The 18671-nt window shown below is 34.9% G+C and overlaps 1 protein-coding gene across 12 annotated transcripts in view; it reads left to right on the top strand.

Moving 5' to 3' along the window:
- The window catches only part of CEP128 (centrosomal protein 128), a 393596-nt gene that overhangs the window by 52238 nt on the left and 322687 nt on the right, over positions 1–18671 (top strand). For all 12 annotated transcript variants that reach the window (XR_003516054.2, XR_003516053.2, XM_027572708.2 and 9 more), the window contains one exon: positions 5849–5965. Coding sequence is in view for 10 of the 12 variants with exons in the window: in XM_027572708.2 (XP_027428509.2) it covers positions 5849–5965 (117 nt within the window). In the remaining 2 variants the exon portion in view is untranslated. The remainder of the gene's footprint in view (positions 1–5848; positions 5966–18671) is intronic.

The raw sequence follows: 18671 nt of genomic DNA on the forward strand, positions 1-18671 counted from the left end.
ATGTGTAAGGGATTCTGGCTCTTTCTGTCATGTTCTTGTTGTTGCTTTTTCCTGTTATGGCCTCAAATTCATGATCTAAGATGGCAGTATGTGTGTACTAGGCAGCAAGATGGAGGAAGGAATGAGTATGAGAGCAAAAGGTGCTCATGTGTATCTCTTCTGGATAGTTTCTGGAACTTGTCACTTGACACTTATACCTGTATCCCATTTGCCAGAATTAAGTCACAAGGCCAGAAAATGTTTATATTTGGCAGTCACCTATCTAGTTAAAAATTCCTTTACTGTAGAAGAAATGGGGGTAGGGGAATAGATATTGGAAAACAACTTAATTTCTACCATATAATTTATACTTTTGTCCCATTACTTCTGTACTTTTTGGTCCACACTACCCTATGTGGCTAGCAGGGCAAATTATTATTTCCATTTTATGGAAGATGATGCTGATTTTTTGGAGAGATTAAATTCCTTGAACAGCTCAGTATGTACTTCATTTAGAAAGCTAATCACAAGGCCAGTAGGCGGCACAGCTAGGATTAAAGAGGTGCTCATCTATCACTGGATTACAGAGAAGGCTAATACTAGTGAAAAATCATAATATTTTGAAATTGAGAACAAAATTCTATGAAACAAATTTTGTGGATGGAGTGGGGAATATGCATGTATTAGGCTCTCTAGCTTATTTCCTGGTTGAGGATTTATTTTAAAACAGATTAAAAAAATAGCATTAGTTATATATGGCTGTTTAACAATTATCCCTGAACTTACTGGCTTAAAACATTTATTATTTGATAGTTTCTCTGGGTTAACAACCCAAGTGTGGCTTAGCTGGGTCCTTTGGCTTAGGGTCTCTCACAGGTTATAGTCATCTCAAGGCTTGACTAATTGATCTGCTTCCTAGCTCCTTCAGTTCCTTGTAGGTTATAGGATTGAAGTGTCAGTTCATCATGATCTGTTGGTCAGAGACTTCTTTGGTTTACTTGACACGTGGCCTCTCCATAGAGCATCTGCAACATGGCAGCTTGCTTCATCAGAGCAAGCAAGAGAGAGGGCTAGCAAGAGAGAATGTGCAACCAAGAATGGAAATCACTATTTTTTGTAACCTAATTATGAAAGTGATATCTCATAACTTTTGCCATATTCTGTTCATTAGAAGGAAGTCACTAGGACCAGTCCACACTCAAGGGGAAGAAATTATGCGGGTAGATGAATACCAGGAAGCAGAAACCATTGAAACCATGTCAGAAGCTACCTAACACAAATATTAATTTTGAAACAGCATCCTCCAAATATGGTAACTCGACATCATCACATGTGCTAGCTATGGTGGTGAAGTAGCTAATGTCTAAATAATTTTGGATTTTTTTTTTTTTTAACTAGAAGTTTGTACCCTTTAATCCCCCTCCCCTGTTTCATCCCCCGCCCCCTCCTCTGGCAACCATCAGATTGTTCTCTGTATCACTAGTCTGTTTTGTTTTGTATTTTTTTAGATTCCACGTGTAAGTGAAATCACAGTATTTATCTTTCTCCGTCTGACTTATTTCACTTAGCATAATACCCTTTAGAATTGTCCATGTTTTCACAAATGGCAAGATTCCATTACATAAAGATGTTTATCCCTTCATCGATTGATGGACATAGGTTGCTTCCATATCTTGGCATTATAAGTAACACTACAGTGGACATAGGAGTGTATATATCTTTTTGAATTAGTGGTTTCATTTTCTTTGGATAAATACCTAGAAGTGGAATTGCTGTATCATATGGTAGTTCTATATTTAATTTTTTGAGGAACCTTCATACTCTTCCAGAGTGGTTGAACCATTTTGCATTCCCACCAAGAGTGCACAAGAGTTCCTTTTCTCTATATGCTTGCCAACACTTGTTATTTCATGTCTTTTTGAGCACATCTATTCTAATAGGTGTGAGGCGATATCTCTTTGTGGTTTTGGTTTGTGTTTCCCTGATGATTAGTGATATTGAGTATCTTTTCATGTGTCTGTTGGCCATTTTATGTCTTCTTTGGAGAAATGTCTATTTAGTTCCTTTGCCCATTTTTAAATTGGATTTTTTGATATTGAATTAGATGAGTTCTTTATACATTTTTGATATTAACCCCTTATTTGTTGTATCTTTTGCAGATTATCTTCTCCCATTCAGTAGGTTGCCTTTTCATTTTGTTGATGGTACCCTTTGCTCTGCGAAAGCTTTTTAGTTTGGTGTAGTTACATTTATTTATTTTTGCTTTTGTTGCCCTTGCCTGAGGAGACTGATACAAAAATATATATTGCACAGACTGATTTCCAAGAGCTAACTACCCCTGTTTTCTTCTAGTTTTATGGTTTCCAGTCTTCCATTTAAGTCTTTCATCCATTTTGAGTTTACTTTTGTATATGGTGTAAGAAAGTGGTCCAAAAAAAAAAAAAACGTTTCAGTTTAATTCTTTTGTGTATAGTTGCCCAGTTTTCCCAATACCATTTATTGAAGAAACTGTCTTAATAATTTTGGGCTTTTATTTCAGTATTTGGATTTCAGTATTTGGATTTTGCTAAAAAGCACAGCCTTCCTTCCTGAAATACAGAAGTCATTCAACTCATTGAATTTAATGAGAGAAATTCTAACTGCTCATTCAGTGTCAGTCTTCAGTAGCAAGCTCTTTGAAGGCAGGGCATGGATACAACAATGTATTGCTATATTCCTACCTACTAGAACAAATGAGTGTCCATGCATGTTTATTGAATGAATGCATGAAAATGGACCTGGGGCTTTTAAAATATTGCCGGAAAGGGAGACCTGTGTTAGGCTTATTTTTCTCATTGATTAGTTGTGTGACCCCTGGTTAGTAACTTCATCTCCTCAGTCTTTTAGAGTAAAAGATTTGGATAAAAATCCAAAATACTTCCAAGTTTTATTTTATTTCATGTTTTATTTTTTTGTAGTGATTCATACCTTTTGGTTCAACAGTTCCACTTAAAGATTGTATCTTGAATTTACAAAAATTATATAGGAATATTTGTCATAGCATACAGTAAAAATAAATAATTGTTATCCCATTATCAGGGAATTACTTTAATCAGTTATGGATAACTATGCATTTATTAAGAAAAAGGATATAGATTTACTTGTTGTCATGGAAAGTTGCCTATGATATGTCAACTGCAAAAAATTTATTCATTTTTATTTAAAGAAGTAGAATGGATATGTGTTTGACTAGTCATGCACATATGCATAGAAAAATTTCTGAAAGTATACAACAATATACTTATCAGTGTTTTTCTCTTCATGGATGGTATTAGCAGATTATATTTATTTCTTTTTATTGTTTTTTATTTTAAATTGTAAACTATAAAATTTACCATCATATCACTTTTTAAAGATTTTATTGATTTATTTGAGAGAGAGAGAGAGAGAGAGAGAGAGAGAGAGCATGGAGTGGGGGAGGGGCCAAGGGAGAAGGAGAAGCAGACTCCCCACTGAGCAGGGAGCCAGACCCCAGGGCTTGATCTCTCGACTCTGGGATTGTGACCTGAATTGAAAGCAGATGCTTAACTGACTGAGCCACCCAGGTACTCCTCACTTTTTTTTTTTTTTTAAGATTTATTTTATTTTTAAGCTTTAGTTTAAGAGAGAGAGGGGAGGGACTGCACACGGGTTGAGGGGGGGAATGAGAAAGAAGGAGAGTGAGTCTTAAGTATACTCCGCACTGAGCACAAGACCCAACGTGGGGCTCGATCTCACAACCCATGAGATCAGGACCTGAGCCAAGACCAAGAGTCCGATGCTTAAATGACTGCACCACCCAGGGACTCTATCATTGTATCACTTTTAAGTGTTTAGTAGTGTTCTGCACATTCACCGTTTTAGAACTCTTTTTATCTTGCAAAACTGAAACTGTACCCATTAAGCAACAACTCTCCATGTTACCCCTTTTCCAGTCCCTGGACATCACCTTTCAACTTTCTGTCTCTATGAATTTGACTACTCCAGGTACCTCATATAAGTGGAATGATACAGTATTTGTCTATTTGTGATTGGCTTATTTTACTTAGCATAATGTCTCCAAAGTTTATCCATGTTGTAGCATGGGTAAGAAGTTTCTTCAGACTGGATAATACTCCATTGTATTTGTAACCACATTTGGTTGATCCATTTATCTGTCTGTGGACACTTGGGTTGCTTCTGTCTCTTGGCTATTGTGAATAATGCTGCTATAAACACGGGTCTACAAATATCTCTTTAAAACCCTCTTTCAATTCTTTTGGGTATATACCTAGAAATGGAATTGCTGGTAACTTTTTAATTTTTTTAAGGAGCCAGCATATTGTTTTCCATAGGATCTGTACAATTTTATACTCCCACTAACAGTGTACCAGGGTTCCACTTTCTCTCCAACACTTGTTATTTTCTGGTTTTTTGGTTTTGTTTGTTTTTGATAGTAGCCACCCTAATGAGTTTGAGATGATTCTGTATTACTCTTTTTTCTGATGAATTTTGCTATTAATTACTTTTTACATTAAGAGTGAACTATAAAGGTATTTCCATTTTGTAAAAATTGCATGAATTAACAACCTTTTATTTTTTAGTATTTATCCAGTATTGTTTTCTATTACAGCAGGTACTATGTTTATTTCAGATGCAGTAGTAAATTATTTATTGGGATATTAGGGTTGATTACGATAAATTAGAAGCTTGATGCTGAAGGGTGTTTTGAGTTTTTAGTAAAGCACTGTATCATAGTAAATATCTTAAAATTGTTTTTAAGTAGTAAAAAGTGGAAAACCAAGAATTTTCATTCTTAGTAAATATTAACTGCTAGTTTTTTTGATAGAATATTTTTGCTCAGCTTTTATTGACTAAACTTATGTTTACCAGTGTCGTTTTAAAAAACAATTTGATCTATAATTTATCATAAAATTAATCTACTTTATGTGCACAATTCAATGATTTTTAGTAAATGTACTGAGTTGTGCAACCATCATCATAATTCGGTTTAGAACATTTCTATCGCCCCAGTAAGATTCCTTGTTACCAGGATCCTTCTGGCTATATAGAATTGTTAACAAAAGATTTCTTATAACAGGGCTATATTTATTGCTTCTCTTAAATGAATCCAAATGTCTTTTATCCCGCATAGCCTCCTGCATGAAATACACACATCATCAAATAGGTAAATTTTATTTAGGGGACTATATGATGATACACATGAAATGTATTTGAATTTGTACAACTTTTAGCAAGGAGAATCTTGCATCAGAGGAAAAAAATTCTTTCGTGTTTATTTTAGAGAGTCATAATTAAACATTTTTCAGTTTCACTTTAGTTTTTGATCTTTTACAGCTGGTTTATTTTCAGTAGATCACAGTAGAAAAGATTGACAAGCTAGTGAAAAACCCTTTTAATTATTTGCTGTTCATAGACATCAAAACCTTTCTAGGCAAGTCATGTTTACAGATAATTAAAATGAAAAAGAACTAAATAGAACAGTTTATCATTAATAGAGTAATAAATGCAGTCATTGGCAAACTTGGTATTTTCCTTCTACTTCACCAGAGGGCACTCTTTTCTAGTCTATTTTAACTCTGATCTATTGAATTATTATACTTTGAAAGATTTAAGTCCTTTATTGGGATTCAGGTTTTGATTGTTTAAAGACTAATGATTGTTTTCTTTTGTAACTTTCAGTCCTTTTTTTTGCAATCTGTTGTATAATAGTATTAAAAAGGACACTATAAACAAGCCATTCTTAAATGCTGTAGGTGGTAGTATATCTGGCATAAAATATCTCTTCAATATGTTCTCCTTTTGCCTAACAGCTCTGTAATGTCACCATTTCTGTCTGTTTCATGTTAAGGTTTCAGATCGGGTGGAACAACGGCTTCAGGAAATAGAGAGAGAGATGCGCACAGAAAGAGAGCTGGTAGAAAAACGTCAGGATCAGCTGGGACTTATTTCTTTACAGCTACAGGAGGTTTGTGAAAAATACCTTCCAGAATGTAAATCTTGAGTTCGGATAGTTCAGATAGTTATTTAGCCATTGTTAAAATGGTTAGAGTTCCTTGGTCGTTGCATATATGTTTCAGTCCGTCTGAGAAGTATAGCATATAGGTTATCTAGTTCAGTGTGTGAAGACAGCCCTACCTGGATCAAACCCAAAGTCTACTGCTTGCTGGCTGTGTGACCTTGGGCAAGTTCCTTTGCTTTTCTAGGCCCATTTCCTCTGTGAAAAACGGAAATAGTAATAGTATTTACCTAATCATGTTGGTGTGAGGATAAATGAGTTAATGCTTATAAACCACTAAATATAGTATCTGGCATGTGCTCAAAAATGTTAACTGAAAGTGTGATTACTCTGATCAATCTTCCTTGGCATGAACTAGACCAGAGGTCAACAAACTATGGCCACTGGGCCAAATGTGGCCCATTGCCTATTTTTGTAAATAAAGTTTTATTGGAACACAGCCATTCCATTCATTTACTATTTGTGGGTGGTTTTTTGAAACTGGCAGCATTGAGGAGTTGTAAAAGAGACCATATGACCCACAAAGCCTGTCTGGCTCTTTTATAGAAAGTTTGCCAACCCCTGGACTAGACTATGGTCATACCATTCCAAAATTGAGATCACTTACCTTTTAGGTACCTTTTTTATTTTGAAATTTCAGACTTAGGAGGAAGTTGAAAAATTAGAACAAAGGATTTCTGTATGCCCTTTACCTAGATTCCTCCAATATTCACATTTTATATCTATGTTATAATAATAATAATTATAACAGTTATTATATATTACATATATATAATTTTTTTTCAGCTAGTTGCAGATGTGATATAAATACTTTTACACCTAAATAATATGGTGTGTATGTTCTCTTCCATAATCACAGGAAATTAACATTGGATCAGTACTATGATATAATCTATAGTTTTTATTCACATTTTGCCACTAACATCCTTTTCTGGTCCAGGATATAATACAGGGTCCATTTTGGTTTGTTGATGTTGTCTCATGACTAAATTTACATTATAGACTTTTGGCAGGAAACCCAGAGAATTGGTATTGCATTCTTCCCAGGATATCTTATTAGGAGGCCTATCTTATTAGCCATTTGTCCCATTACTGGTGAAAACTGAACATTTGGTTAAGGTGTTGTCTGCTAGGTTTCTCCACTGTAAATTTTACTATTATGCTTTTTTAAATATTTATTTTATGTGGAGATTCTTTGAAACTTGAAAATAGCTTATTATTGTATTTTCACCCACAGATTTTAGCATTTACTAATATTCTTTCATGAAACAATTATTACTATAGGTGATGCTAAATTGTTTTTTTTTTTTTTTACACATTCCATCACTTTTTCTGCATTTATTAATTGGATTCCTACTGTGAGGAAAGACTTTGCTTTTTCCTTTAAATAATTAATGTTGGTGTAGACTTGTGAATTTCATTGTATTACATTGGTTATATTTTATAGAAAATTAATTTGAATTTCCCTTTAAGTGTGTCTTAGATTTATATGTAAAGTATAAAAATGAAAACAAAAAGATTTTAAAAAGGATTTACAAAATGATTTTCTCTAAAAGTGGTGTTCTAAAAAGGCACTTATGTGTGCTTGAAGATCATTGACCCTTATAAATTGACGGATTGAAAATTTTTTTTAATTATTAGACACTGCCAATTGAAAATTCGCAAAAATGGCAACCCTGAAATTATAATGTAAGCAATAGAAAATCTTTTGTTTTCTAAAATTCCATTTTCCTCCATTTCACAAAAGGAGGCATACCCTTGTTAGTTGGTAATTACTTTGAAGAGGATACTTTGTTGAATAATTAGATACAGCATGTGGGTAGCCTTTTTTTTTTTAAACCTTGATTTTTATACATTTGTTCTCAAAGCAAATTGCATCTGGTGAGCATAAGAATAGACAATTGTTCTTCTTTGCAAGAGAAAATTAGAGAAATTTTCCGTACTTATTTTCTTTCTTTGCAGAATGCACAAAATTACAAAGAGGGAGAGGAAGATTGCTTCCCACCCCTATTCTTGAGAAACCAGAGCCTGAATATTTGCATTGTAATTGTCAATTTGACTAAAAGCTTGAGCTGTGATTTGGAATTCCATCTCTGACAATACAGTAGAGGATCACTATTGATAAGAAATGTTTAATTTCATATTTTGTCACTTTAATGTAAGTGGTGACCTATACGCTTTTAAAAGGTGGTTTTTGGATTAAACAGTGCAGTGGAAGCTGGAAAGGATTAATTTAGGCTGATACGTTTTCCTACTCCCAAGTTAAGTGGCTTAGGCTGTTCTGGAAAGGTCATGTTTAAGGAGAGGAAACACTTTGCTTTCTTTTCAATATTAAAAAATACTTTTGCAGAGACCTATACTGTATGATGATAGTAATTGATATATTTTGTTTCTGGCTATGGTGAGAAAAATGAATCTATAGGTGAGTAAGGAGATCTGGACTGTTAGCCACTGTGCTCTTCTGCCTCCCTAAAATGTATAATTCAATGTTAGTGAAAATTATGACATTTAAAAATTGTTAAGAGATTAAGAGTATTCATTAAAAATTCCAATGTCAGAGATTTCTAGGTATAATGTCATGGGGAGGCAATACGTACTTTTGGCTAAAACCCGCTTTTTTTAAATGATCTAATGAGGTCCTTAGGTCCTTGGAGCTTTATCTGTTCCCATTTAATGAAAAACACAGTATTAATCATTGGAAATTAGTTGACGAAGAGCCACTCTCCTCTTCTTGTTTAGAGGTCTTAAGGAATTGTTCACTCTTTAATGTGTTCGTGTGTGTTTTTTACCCCCTCTTGGTCTAAGCAGGAGGGCTGTGGACACTCTGGAATCTGCTTCCTTTATTGAGTCTCAACTATGCATGTGCTACTGATATCACATGAATGTTACATTTTCTTAACTTGGTGAACATCTTCAACTGGCCTTCAGACTAGATTATATCTTTGTCTTCATTTGAATTACTTAAAATGAAGTACATGAGATAAATGCTGGATGCATATTTGTATATGCCTTTCAGAACATTGCATAGCATATTAAAGTGCTAGTTCTCCCACTTACCCCCCACCAAAAATATTCCATGCTTGCCAGTGATCTAGGGTGAATCAGGTGCCTAAAGGTTTAAAGGTACTTCATGGAGAAGTCTATGGGGAAGGTGAAGAATGGAATCTTAATTGAAGTTGGTGAAGATTAGTGGGGAATTGTTAAGTGTAAGATGGGAGCTCAGCTCAGTGGTTTTCAGTCTGTACATCTATGAGAAACCAGATTATGTGAGCCTCATCAATAATGTTAAAGCCTATACAGAAAAGTTAAAGTGATTGATAGATGTTTTTTCCTATATTTTTCTTCATCTTTTGGCATCTGTACCAATTGTGAAAAACCTAATGAAGAAATAGCTATTTGTTCCTTCCCAGAAATGTCACTGTGGCTCCAGAGATGCTGAGTAATATGGATACTTCACCTAAGAAAAGCCTTGGGTATAGTTTATTAATGTATTTAGTTTGGACTCATTAAGGGAGAAGCTTCTAAGGAAGCCAAGAATGTTTTCCTAATGTCCTCTTAATATAGCATCTCCCTTGAAATTTGTGTGTCAATTCAGAGGAGAATCTAGTCAGGCAAATGTTCTAAAGTGGCCTCATTAACCCCTTCCTGTTAAGACTCTCCTACTTGGTTTGGATTGACAAGGAGACCTTTCTGAGGCTGGTACATTTTTGGACTTCACTTACCTTTCCAAGGCTGAATTGTATAACTTTTGCTTGGCACTTTACCCTCCTGTTTCCATAGTCAGTGCCCTGACATTTTCATGTATTTATTTCATAGTACAAGCATCCCCTTCCCCACTGATGTTACTTGATGCCTTTTATATAAATGCCCATTAAATCACTCTGACATTGACCAGCCCAATAGCTTCCCTGGGCTTTGAGAAAGACCAGTAGAATATACAAGTGAATGGGAGTTTAAAATATAAGCTCCGTGGAAAGCATGAGGAAGGCCCAGAAGATGCACCTTATTTTCCTAATCCTTGGGACATGAGCTCTAGAATGCAGTTCTTTTCAGGCCCAGGTGACCAGGTGGGATGTAGTAAGCACTGAGGATTACAGTAAGGGTGACAGGCAGGACCCTCAGACTACCAACAGCCTGAAAGCAGAGTATCACAACAGGACAACTACATATAAATTATTTTGTAGGAAAATGTGTGTAGCTGGGGAAAATTCTAGAACTCCTGCTCTAGTGTTTATTCTTTATGGGGTGGAGCTATATGTATAGGGTAAGTCTGAGTCTTATTTTAAGTCCTGGTTTTTATTCTTTTCATAAACCCTAATCCCATTGACTATTTTTCTCCTTTTGCAGTGATGGCTTTTTTTCTCCTCACTGTTCTGTTTCTAGTGATCTATTTTACATGAGGTTTTTGTCCCAGGTTATTACTAATTACTATTTCCTGATATTTAATTGTACTCATTTTGAGCATTTTGCATTTTTAACGTTTGACATAGTATGCACTTAATAAATATTTGTCAAATGCATTAAGTAGTGACCATATTCATACACTGTTTTGATCCACTGTTTTAGTTTTTATTTCTCACATAAAGTATTTAATCATATATAATTTAAATAAATGTATAACTAAATGTGATCATATCATAAATGCTCATACATTCTCTTTTTAATTCAGCTTTTGTTCATTTATTTGCTTGGCCCATTTGTCCCTCCCTTCTCTTATGTATTCTCTGACCATCAACCATTAACCCCACTCTCTAAGAAAAAGGAGCCAGTGTGAACAGCCTGGGAGAGATCCCTTTATATTTTCCTTAATTATTACTCTTAATTATCCTAGACAGATGTATATGGACCATATATACCTTTGCATATATAGGACTCTTTTGGTGTGTTTCATTTTAATAAAATGGGATCACATTTTATACACACATGCGCGCGCGCACACACACACACTTCTGCTTTTTGGTTTTTCCTCTCACCAGTACTTTCTGGAAATTCCTTGAACTAGCTGATATGGTTCAAACTTAATCTTTTATTCCCATGGATGGATTTTTTATTATAATAGGGGCTATCATATTATCTTTACCAAAAGGTTTTAACCTTTTACATTTCTGTTAGTAAAATGGTTGAAAATGGCCCTTTGCCCTACATTCTCTTTAATTTTTGCCAGGCTCACGGGTATAAAGTGTTAACTCATTTTTGTTTATTTGCATTTCTCTATTAGTCAATTTGAACATCTTTTCACATATTTTTTTGGCAGTTTGCATTTGTGCTGGTACAGTAGCTTGTTTTATCATTTGCTCATTTGAAAATATTGGATTATTGTGTTTTCCCTCAGGAATTTTACTTTTTTAATGGCACGAGGAAGGAATCTGTTATTTTTTATGTGACTAATGAGTTGCCTCAGCATCATTTTTGAATAATTTGTTCTTTCCCCTCTGATTTAAATGCCACTTCTGTTATATATCTAGTTTCCTGTGATATCTCTCTGGTTCTATATGCTTTTCTATTGATCTGTTTGTCTACCCCTGAACTGATATCATTTTATCTCCATTATAGCTTTCATTATATTTTGGTAAATGATAATGAAAATCTCTTGTCATGTTCCTTGAAAAATCCTGCTGGCATTTTGATTATAATTGTACTGACTACATAGATTAATTTGAAGAGAGATGGTTTCTAATGTTCTTCAATAATGTTTTTGTAATTATATATAAAGGTCTTTTTTTTTTTTAAAATAAAGGTCTTAACAGCTTTTGTTAGACTTATTCCTACGTACCTTAGAGTTTTTCTTTCTATTGTGAATAGAATATTTTCTTCTGTTACATCTCTGATTGGTTATCTGTAGTATATAGGAGTGCAGTTGGTTTTATATGTGGCTCTTGTATGCAACAATTTTGCTTAATGATCTTATTTTATAATTTGTTAGCAGCTTTCATGTATTACTGTCATGTACTATACACTGTGTAGATAATCATATATTAAATGAAAGGCAATTTAGTCTCTAACTTTATAATTCTTTGTTGTTGCTTCACTGCACTGGCTAGAAACTTAAGTGCAATGTTGAATAGAAACAAAGATAGCAAGAATTCTTGCTTTATTTCTGTTTTTATAGGGATGCTTCTAAAGTGTTAATCTTGTTGCATATTGTTTGCTCCTGGTTTTTTCAGTGCTGTCCTTTTTCAGATTAAGAACATTGCCTTCTATTCCTAGGTTTCCAAGATTTTACTCTAGTTTTTTTTTAGCTTTAGTTTCACTCTATTTTGTGACCGGTTTCATGGATATGAATTAATTACTTGTTGGTCAATTATTTTTTAATCTGTAGTGTTTCTCTTGATATTAGCATTCTTTGAGTTACTGTTTTCTTGACATATGATTTTTCTGCTATATTCTAATCCTTCCTTTGTAACTTATTTTTGTATGTTTCTTATAAACACCTTATAGCTGGACTTTAAAAATCTCATTTGATAAATTATGTCTTTTAATGGCTGGGTTAGTCGGTTTATACTTAAAATTATTGATGCATTTGGAAATGTTTTTATCCTTTTCTTTGTCTTTTTAACATCTCTTCTTTTTTTGTTGTTGGTCCCCCCCTTTTTTTTGTTTTGTACTGGATTGAAATGTGTTATATATTCATTTTTATACTTCTGACTTTGATTAGATTTTCATTTTTTAGATGGTTATTCTCAAATTTACAAATTGCATCTATACAAATTGTTCTAAGAAATCTGTGCTCTAAGCACAGTGATTTCCTTTCCATGTCTTATTAGAACACTTTTCTTCTGACCCTCAGCAAACTTATATCTTCTCATCCTTCAGGTTTAATTGTTGCCACCTCTTCAGAGAGAACTGCCCTGCCCCTCCCTTTTCTAAAATAGCTCTTTTCGGGCAACCCTGTTGAGACTCCTCTCACTCTTGAGAGCTTTTTCTGTATCTCCACTTAATAAACTTTTATCTCTTTACTCACACACACAAAAATAGCTCTTTTCTGGAATGCCTGGTGGCTCATTTGGTTGAGTGTTTGACTCTTGATTTTGGCTCAGGTCATGATCTCAGGGTCCTGAGATCAAGCGCCGAGTGGAGCTCCATGCTCACCAGGGAGTCTGCTTGAAATTTTCTCCCTCTGCCTCCCGCCCCCCCCAATAAATAAATAAATCTTTGAAGAATAAAGTAGCTTTTTTCTGCCGCACTGTTTTCTGTCATGTCATATTTATCTTTTCATAGCACTTAACACCATCTATAATTGTATATTTGTTTATGTTATTGTATGTCTTCCCCACTAAAATGGGAACTCTGTTGGCAGGAACTTTGTCCATCACACCTGTTTTCTGGGGCATGTAATGCAGTGTTTATCCCACGGCAGGCAGACTGTGAATAGTTGTTGAAGGAATGACCATTGTTTTCACATGTGAGTGACCATTTGGCTGCATGCAACACTCTTGGTTAAAAAAACAAACTTTTTTCTCTCTCAAAGTTTTGTCTGTGTTTTATTATACTACTGCTCTTATTCCTGCAGAGAAGAAAGTGAATGTTAACAAATTTGTTCAACTTTGAAGTTGAATATGTAGCAGTTGAAATGATTTAACTAAAATCCCACAAGCATTCTTCAAGAATTAAGACAATCACAGTTAAATTTTAACTTTTTAGAAAGAATATTTTGATATGGTACTTTACTTTTCTTCATATTATGTTGGGAATTTAGGACAGCTAAATTTCTGATTTCTTGGTGCCTAACAGATGAAGTTAGAAAAAAATTTAGACTAGAACTGCTCAGATATATGAATTCTGAAAGTAAAATCTCTTTAAGATATTAATTATGGATTTCTGAATGTGAGGATGTGAATGAACCAACACCTCATGGGGTTGTTCCCATTATGATGGGAACTGTGAGGATGTGAATGAACCAACACCTCATGGGGTTGTTCCCATTATGGGTCAGTATCAAAGGCTGATTGACTTTGGTTTGGAGACATAGCAAATAATGGACAGAAAAGACTTGAGATAGTTTTTTTCCTTTGTAATTTTCAGAATGTTTGAAAATTCTTTTAATATATGTTTTTCACATGATTTACACTATGTGTTTCAAATTTAGATAAAAGTCTTAGGAGAGTACTCGAAAATAGGGAATGACTACATGTTTTTGACCACTAGTCGTCAGTATTGAACCATCAGTTGTGACCCAGCAGGCATCCTTCATTTAAGTTGCTAAACTTTCTTGGAAAATGATGATAATATATATATATATCTCAACTATTAGGGCTCCCTGAAAGTGTACTTGGCACAAACATTGCAACTGAAAAAGAATATAATTAACTATTGCTATTTGGAAATTTAAATTTGAAACAGTGTTGCTTTCTACAGTTGAAAAATAAAATATGACACATTGAGTATTATATATGAAGACATCTGTTATATTTAACACTAAAACTATCATTTTTATGCCTTTTTGCTGGAGTTTCTTTTATGCTTCCTATTTAGGGTTACAGTTCTTCCTCCTTCCCTCCCTCCCTCTGTGGAAAAAATCTTTTTACATATAGTAAAAGAATTAGAGATTGTAATTTGATATGAGAGTTTCTGTCACTGGAATCATGTATTCCCATGCCCTTGTCCATGGTTCATGTATCTAATCTATACAGGAATGTCCCAAAGATACTTTCTCTACATTTTTATCTTATATAGATCCAAACTCTTTCTCCTAATTATCGTTTTCTTTTCCTTGATCATCACTGCCTTTGTTCCTTGTCCACTCAACCCAGTTACAGTCATTTTCCACTGGTGTTCTAATGTTGTTTGATTTTCCTTTGTGTGATCTTGTTTGTGTTTCTTTCACCTGATACAAAAGCATTTTTTATAGCTGTATGATTCCTTGCATTTCTAGTTAACTTACATTTTTATTCAGTACCCTAGATTTGTGTGTGTGTGTGTGTGTGTGTGTGTGTGTGTGTGTAAATACTGAAGCTGTGGTATTATTACTCAAGAAATGAGAAATTGTTTAGGTTTTTCTATCATCTTTTATGGTCAAGTTAGAACACTATTTACACCTATAACCTTATGTTGTCATTCCATGGGCTTATTTGGCAGTGAGAAAAAGTTTTCAGTTTCCTGTTTTTCATCTGAGATTGAGAACCTGAAGCATTGTTAGGCAATATCAGACTTGGATGGGAATCAAGTCAGAGTGGTGCTGTGATTTAAAGCCACAAAGCCTGGGCAGACTTGGGTTGCTAGAGTTCCATTTCCTGTTCTTTCCCCTCCTGACCTGGGAACTTGAATAGAAGGTGCTAAATTGTGTCTTTCTGTGTGGTTCAGCCTAGTGAGTCGCTCCTATGATTTATTTCTTCTAAAAGGATGGATACTTGTCTTGATGACAAAAGCAATGTTAACTTTATATTTAAAAAATTTTATGTGGTTCCTTTATGTTCTCACCTTTACCATTTCTCTCATCCTTCACATCCTGTCCATCATTAAATTCTGTCAGCTCTATTTATTTTTAAAGATTTTATTCACTTTAGAGAATAGATGGAGGGAGAGAGAAAGCACAAGCAGGAGGAAGAGTAGAGGAAGAGGGGCAAGCGGACTCTGTGCTGAGCGGACACAGGGCTTGATCCTGTGACCCTGACATCATGACCTGAGCCAAAATCAAGAGTCGGACGCTTAATGGACTGAGCCACCCAGGCACAACATCAGTAATATTTAAAAAATATTTTCTGAACTGATGACTCCTCATCCCCTCCATCATCTATCCTCTTGTCTCTGTTTTCTCCTGCTTGGGCTGGGGCAGTAGCCAGCCCCCTTGCTCCCATTCTTACCTTCCTGTAGTCTTTTCCCCACAGAACCAGATAGTGCCACATCATTCTTCAGAACCCTTCAGTGGTTTCTTTATGATATTCAGAATGAAATATAAAGTCCTCAGCCTACAAGACCCCTGTCGTATGGTTCCTGCGTGCCCACTCCCCTAATTCTCTGTCGTTCTTCTTATCCACTCTAGGCCAACTACACTTGCCTTCTTGCTTTTCCACAGACATGCCGGGCACCCTCTTGCTCTTGGACATTTGCACTTTCCATTTCCAGAGCCAGGAATTTTCAACTCTGGAAAGAGTTGCATTGCTGTTTACCATCATGTCATTCAGAGCCCTACTTCAGCAAGACCTTATTAACTATCCTAGATAAACCCATTCTTCACTCCTGAGCCTCTTAAATTGCCATATTTTTTTTTATTAATGCTTTTTATTGTCATCTGTCCGTCCCCTGACCAGAATGCAGGCTTTATGAAGGCAGGCACTTTGTTCACTGCTGTATCTTCAGTACCTAGAGCTATGGCTGGCATGGAATAAGGGCCCAATAAGTGTTTCTTGGAGGAAGGGATGAATAAATATTGTCTACTATGTATTCAGAACTATACATAGTAAAATATTCAGCCTATACTTTCACATAGTTAGTAGATGCCAGGTACTGTGCTGCAGACTAGAGATTTAATGGTACTTAAAGCATTGTCTTGACTTTGACGGACCCCCAGTTTAGCTGAGAAAGAAATGTTAATAATCTCTGTAATTCACTAAGGGTGTTATTTCAGTTTTGAAATAGGCCTCAGAGGAGCCCAGAGGGGAAATAGTTATCTCTTCTTTTTTCAACTTTTTATTTTATTATGTTACGTTAATCATCATACATTACATCATTATTTTTGATGTAGTGTTCCATGATTCATTGTTTGTGTATAACACCCAGTGCTCCATGCAGTACGTGCCCTCTTTAATACCCATCACCAGGCTAACCCATCCCCCACCCCCCTCCCCTCTAGAACCAATAGTTATCTCTTCTTGACCCTCTGGGAAAATTTGAGTGGAAGAAGTGGCATTTTTGCTGAGACTTTGTGTTTTCAAATAATTTTAGGCATTTCTTTTATGAATGTGATTCTATCCCATTGCTTATTGCTACACGATAAGCACTTTACCAGTCCATGGCCGAAATACATATTTATAAATTCTGACTCAATATAGTTTTGATTTACAATATTGTTCTTTGTCTTACTATTTTATACCATGTTAATTATTTTCTTCTCTCTTCTGCGTTTGTTACCTGTGAATTACTTATTTTTTTGCAAAGATAAAGTAAACACTTTTCTGTAAGTTTGTGAAAGAACCATTAATGTTACCATGCTGATAAAAAGGAAATAGATGGAAAAGAATGATTTTCTATTATAGGATTTGTCTTTCAAAGCTGGTTGAACACTATTTGGCATAGCTTGAAATGTGCAGGTCCAAGACATCAGGTTCTCCAGTCTTCTTCCTTAGTCTTAGGGTGCCTCCTGTACCCTACCCCTGCTGATTTAACCTGTAAGTCTGTTTTATTAGGCTTTGATCATTTCAGATGACACTAAAACCCTTTTAATATTTTTTTCTGTGGAAAATATCATTTTCCCCAAAACTCCTTGTAGAAGAGAAGCTGGAAGAGATCTTGTGTGTTGTCTCTTTCAACCTTGTACTCACTCAGTACTTGAATTTCCATTCACAGAGCAAAATTCCCATGTGGTTCATGCATATTATAGACAGTTTCCACAAACCATGTTCCCTCTCTTTTATTGGGTAGTATTGATAGTAATAGCTGGTTGGATTAAAGAATATTCCAGATCATATATTTCAGGAGCCTGCTATTTAATATTGATAAAACAAAAGTTGAAAGTATAGAACTGTATCCTACATCATAAGAGAAGTAAAATGCCAAGTGTTAGGATGCTAGGGAAGGTTTTTGGGTTCCTTTGAAGGGTGCAGTTTTATGAGATGATGTGTAGATGTCAGTTGTCCTGAGATTCTTAAAATCTCATTTCTGTATATGTCATCTCTTCTTAGGCTTTTTACTTTATTAAGAAAATACTACCTAAGGATGTTAATTATTAAATGTTTGCAGTGTACTTTCTATCCCCTTTCACCTCTCCGTTTCAACAACCTTTCTCCAAAATCCTCCAATGCATGTAACTATTTTTTTAATTTATTTTTTTATTATGTTATGTTAATCACCATACATTACATCATTAGTTTTTGATGTAGTGTTCCATGATTCATTGTTTGTGTGTAACACCCAGTGCTCCATGCAGAACGTGCCCTCTTTAATACCCATCACCAGGCTAACCCATCCCCCCACCCCCTCCCCTCTAGAACCCTCAGTTTGTTTTTCAGAGTCCATCGTCTCTCATGGTTCATCTCCCCCTCCGATTCCCCCCCCCTTCATTTTTCCCTTCCTGCTATCATCTTTTTTTTTTTTTAACATATATTATTTGTGTGTAACTTTTTTATTATTCAAATGTTTTTGAATAAGGTGTGTTTTTCAGGCTATCTTCCTGGGTTGATCAGTTTGCTTGTAGCTTCTTTGTTCCTATCCTCATCGAAGTTAGTCCTCATACAATTTTTCTGTTCTACTTTCTTTTCTTTTTTTTTCCTGATCATTTGCTTTCTAGGTTCTTGAAGAGTCATTTCTTATTTTCTCCAAAATGACCATTATGGCCTCTGACTCCTTTCTTTATTTCACCTATTCTTTAAGCATGTGTATGGATGTTCTTGTAAAGAACCTCAGAATCTGTTTGGAAATAGTTGAGGTTTGCATTATGAATAAATACTCTTATTTCTGCTGTGAGTTGCATTTAAGTCTGACACATCTTATGTTCCTACCG

Source organism: Zalophus californianus, chromosome 6, assembly GCF_009762305.2.
Source record: "Zalophus californianus isolate mZalCal1 chromosome 6, mZalCal1.pri.v2, whole genome shotgun sequence".
NCBI classification, from domain to species: Eukaryota; Metazoa; Chordata; class Mammalia; order Carnivora; family Otariidae; genus Zalophus; species Zalophus californianus.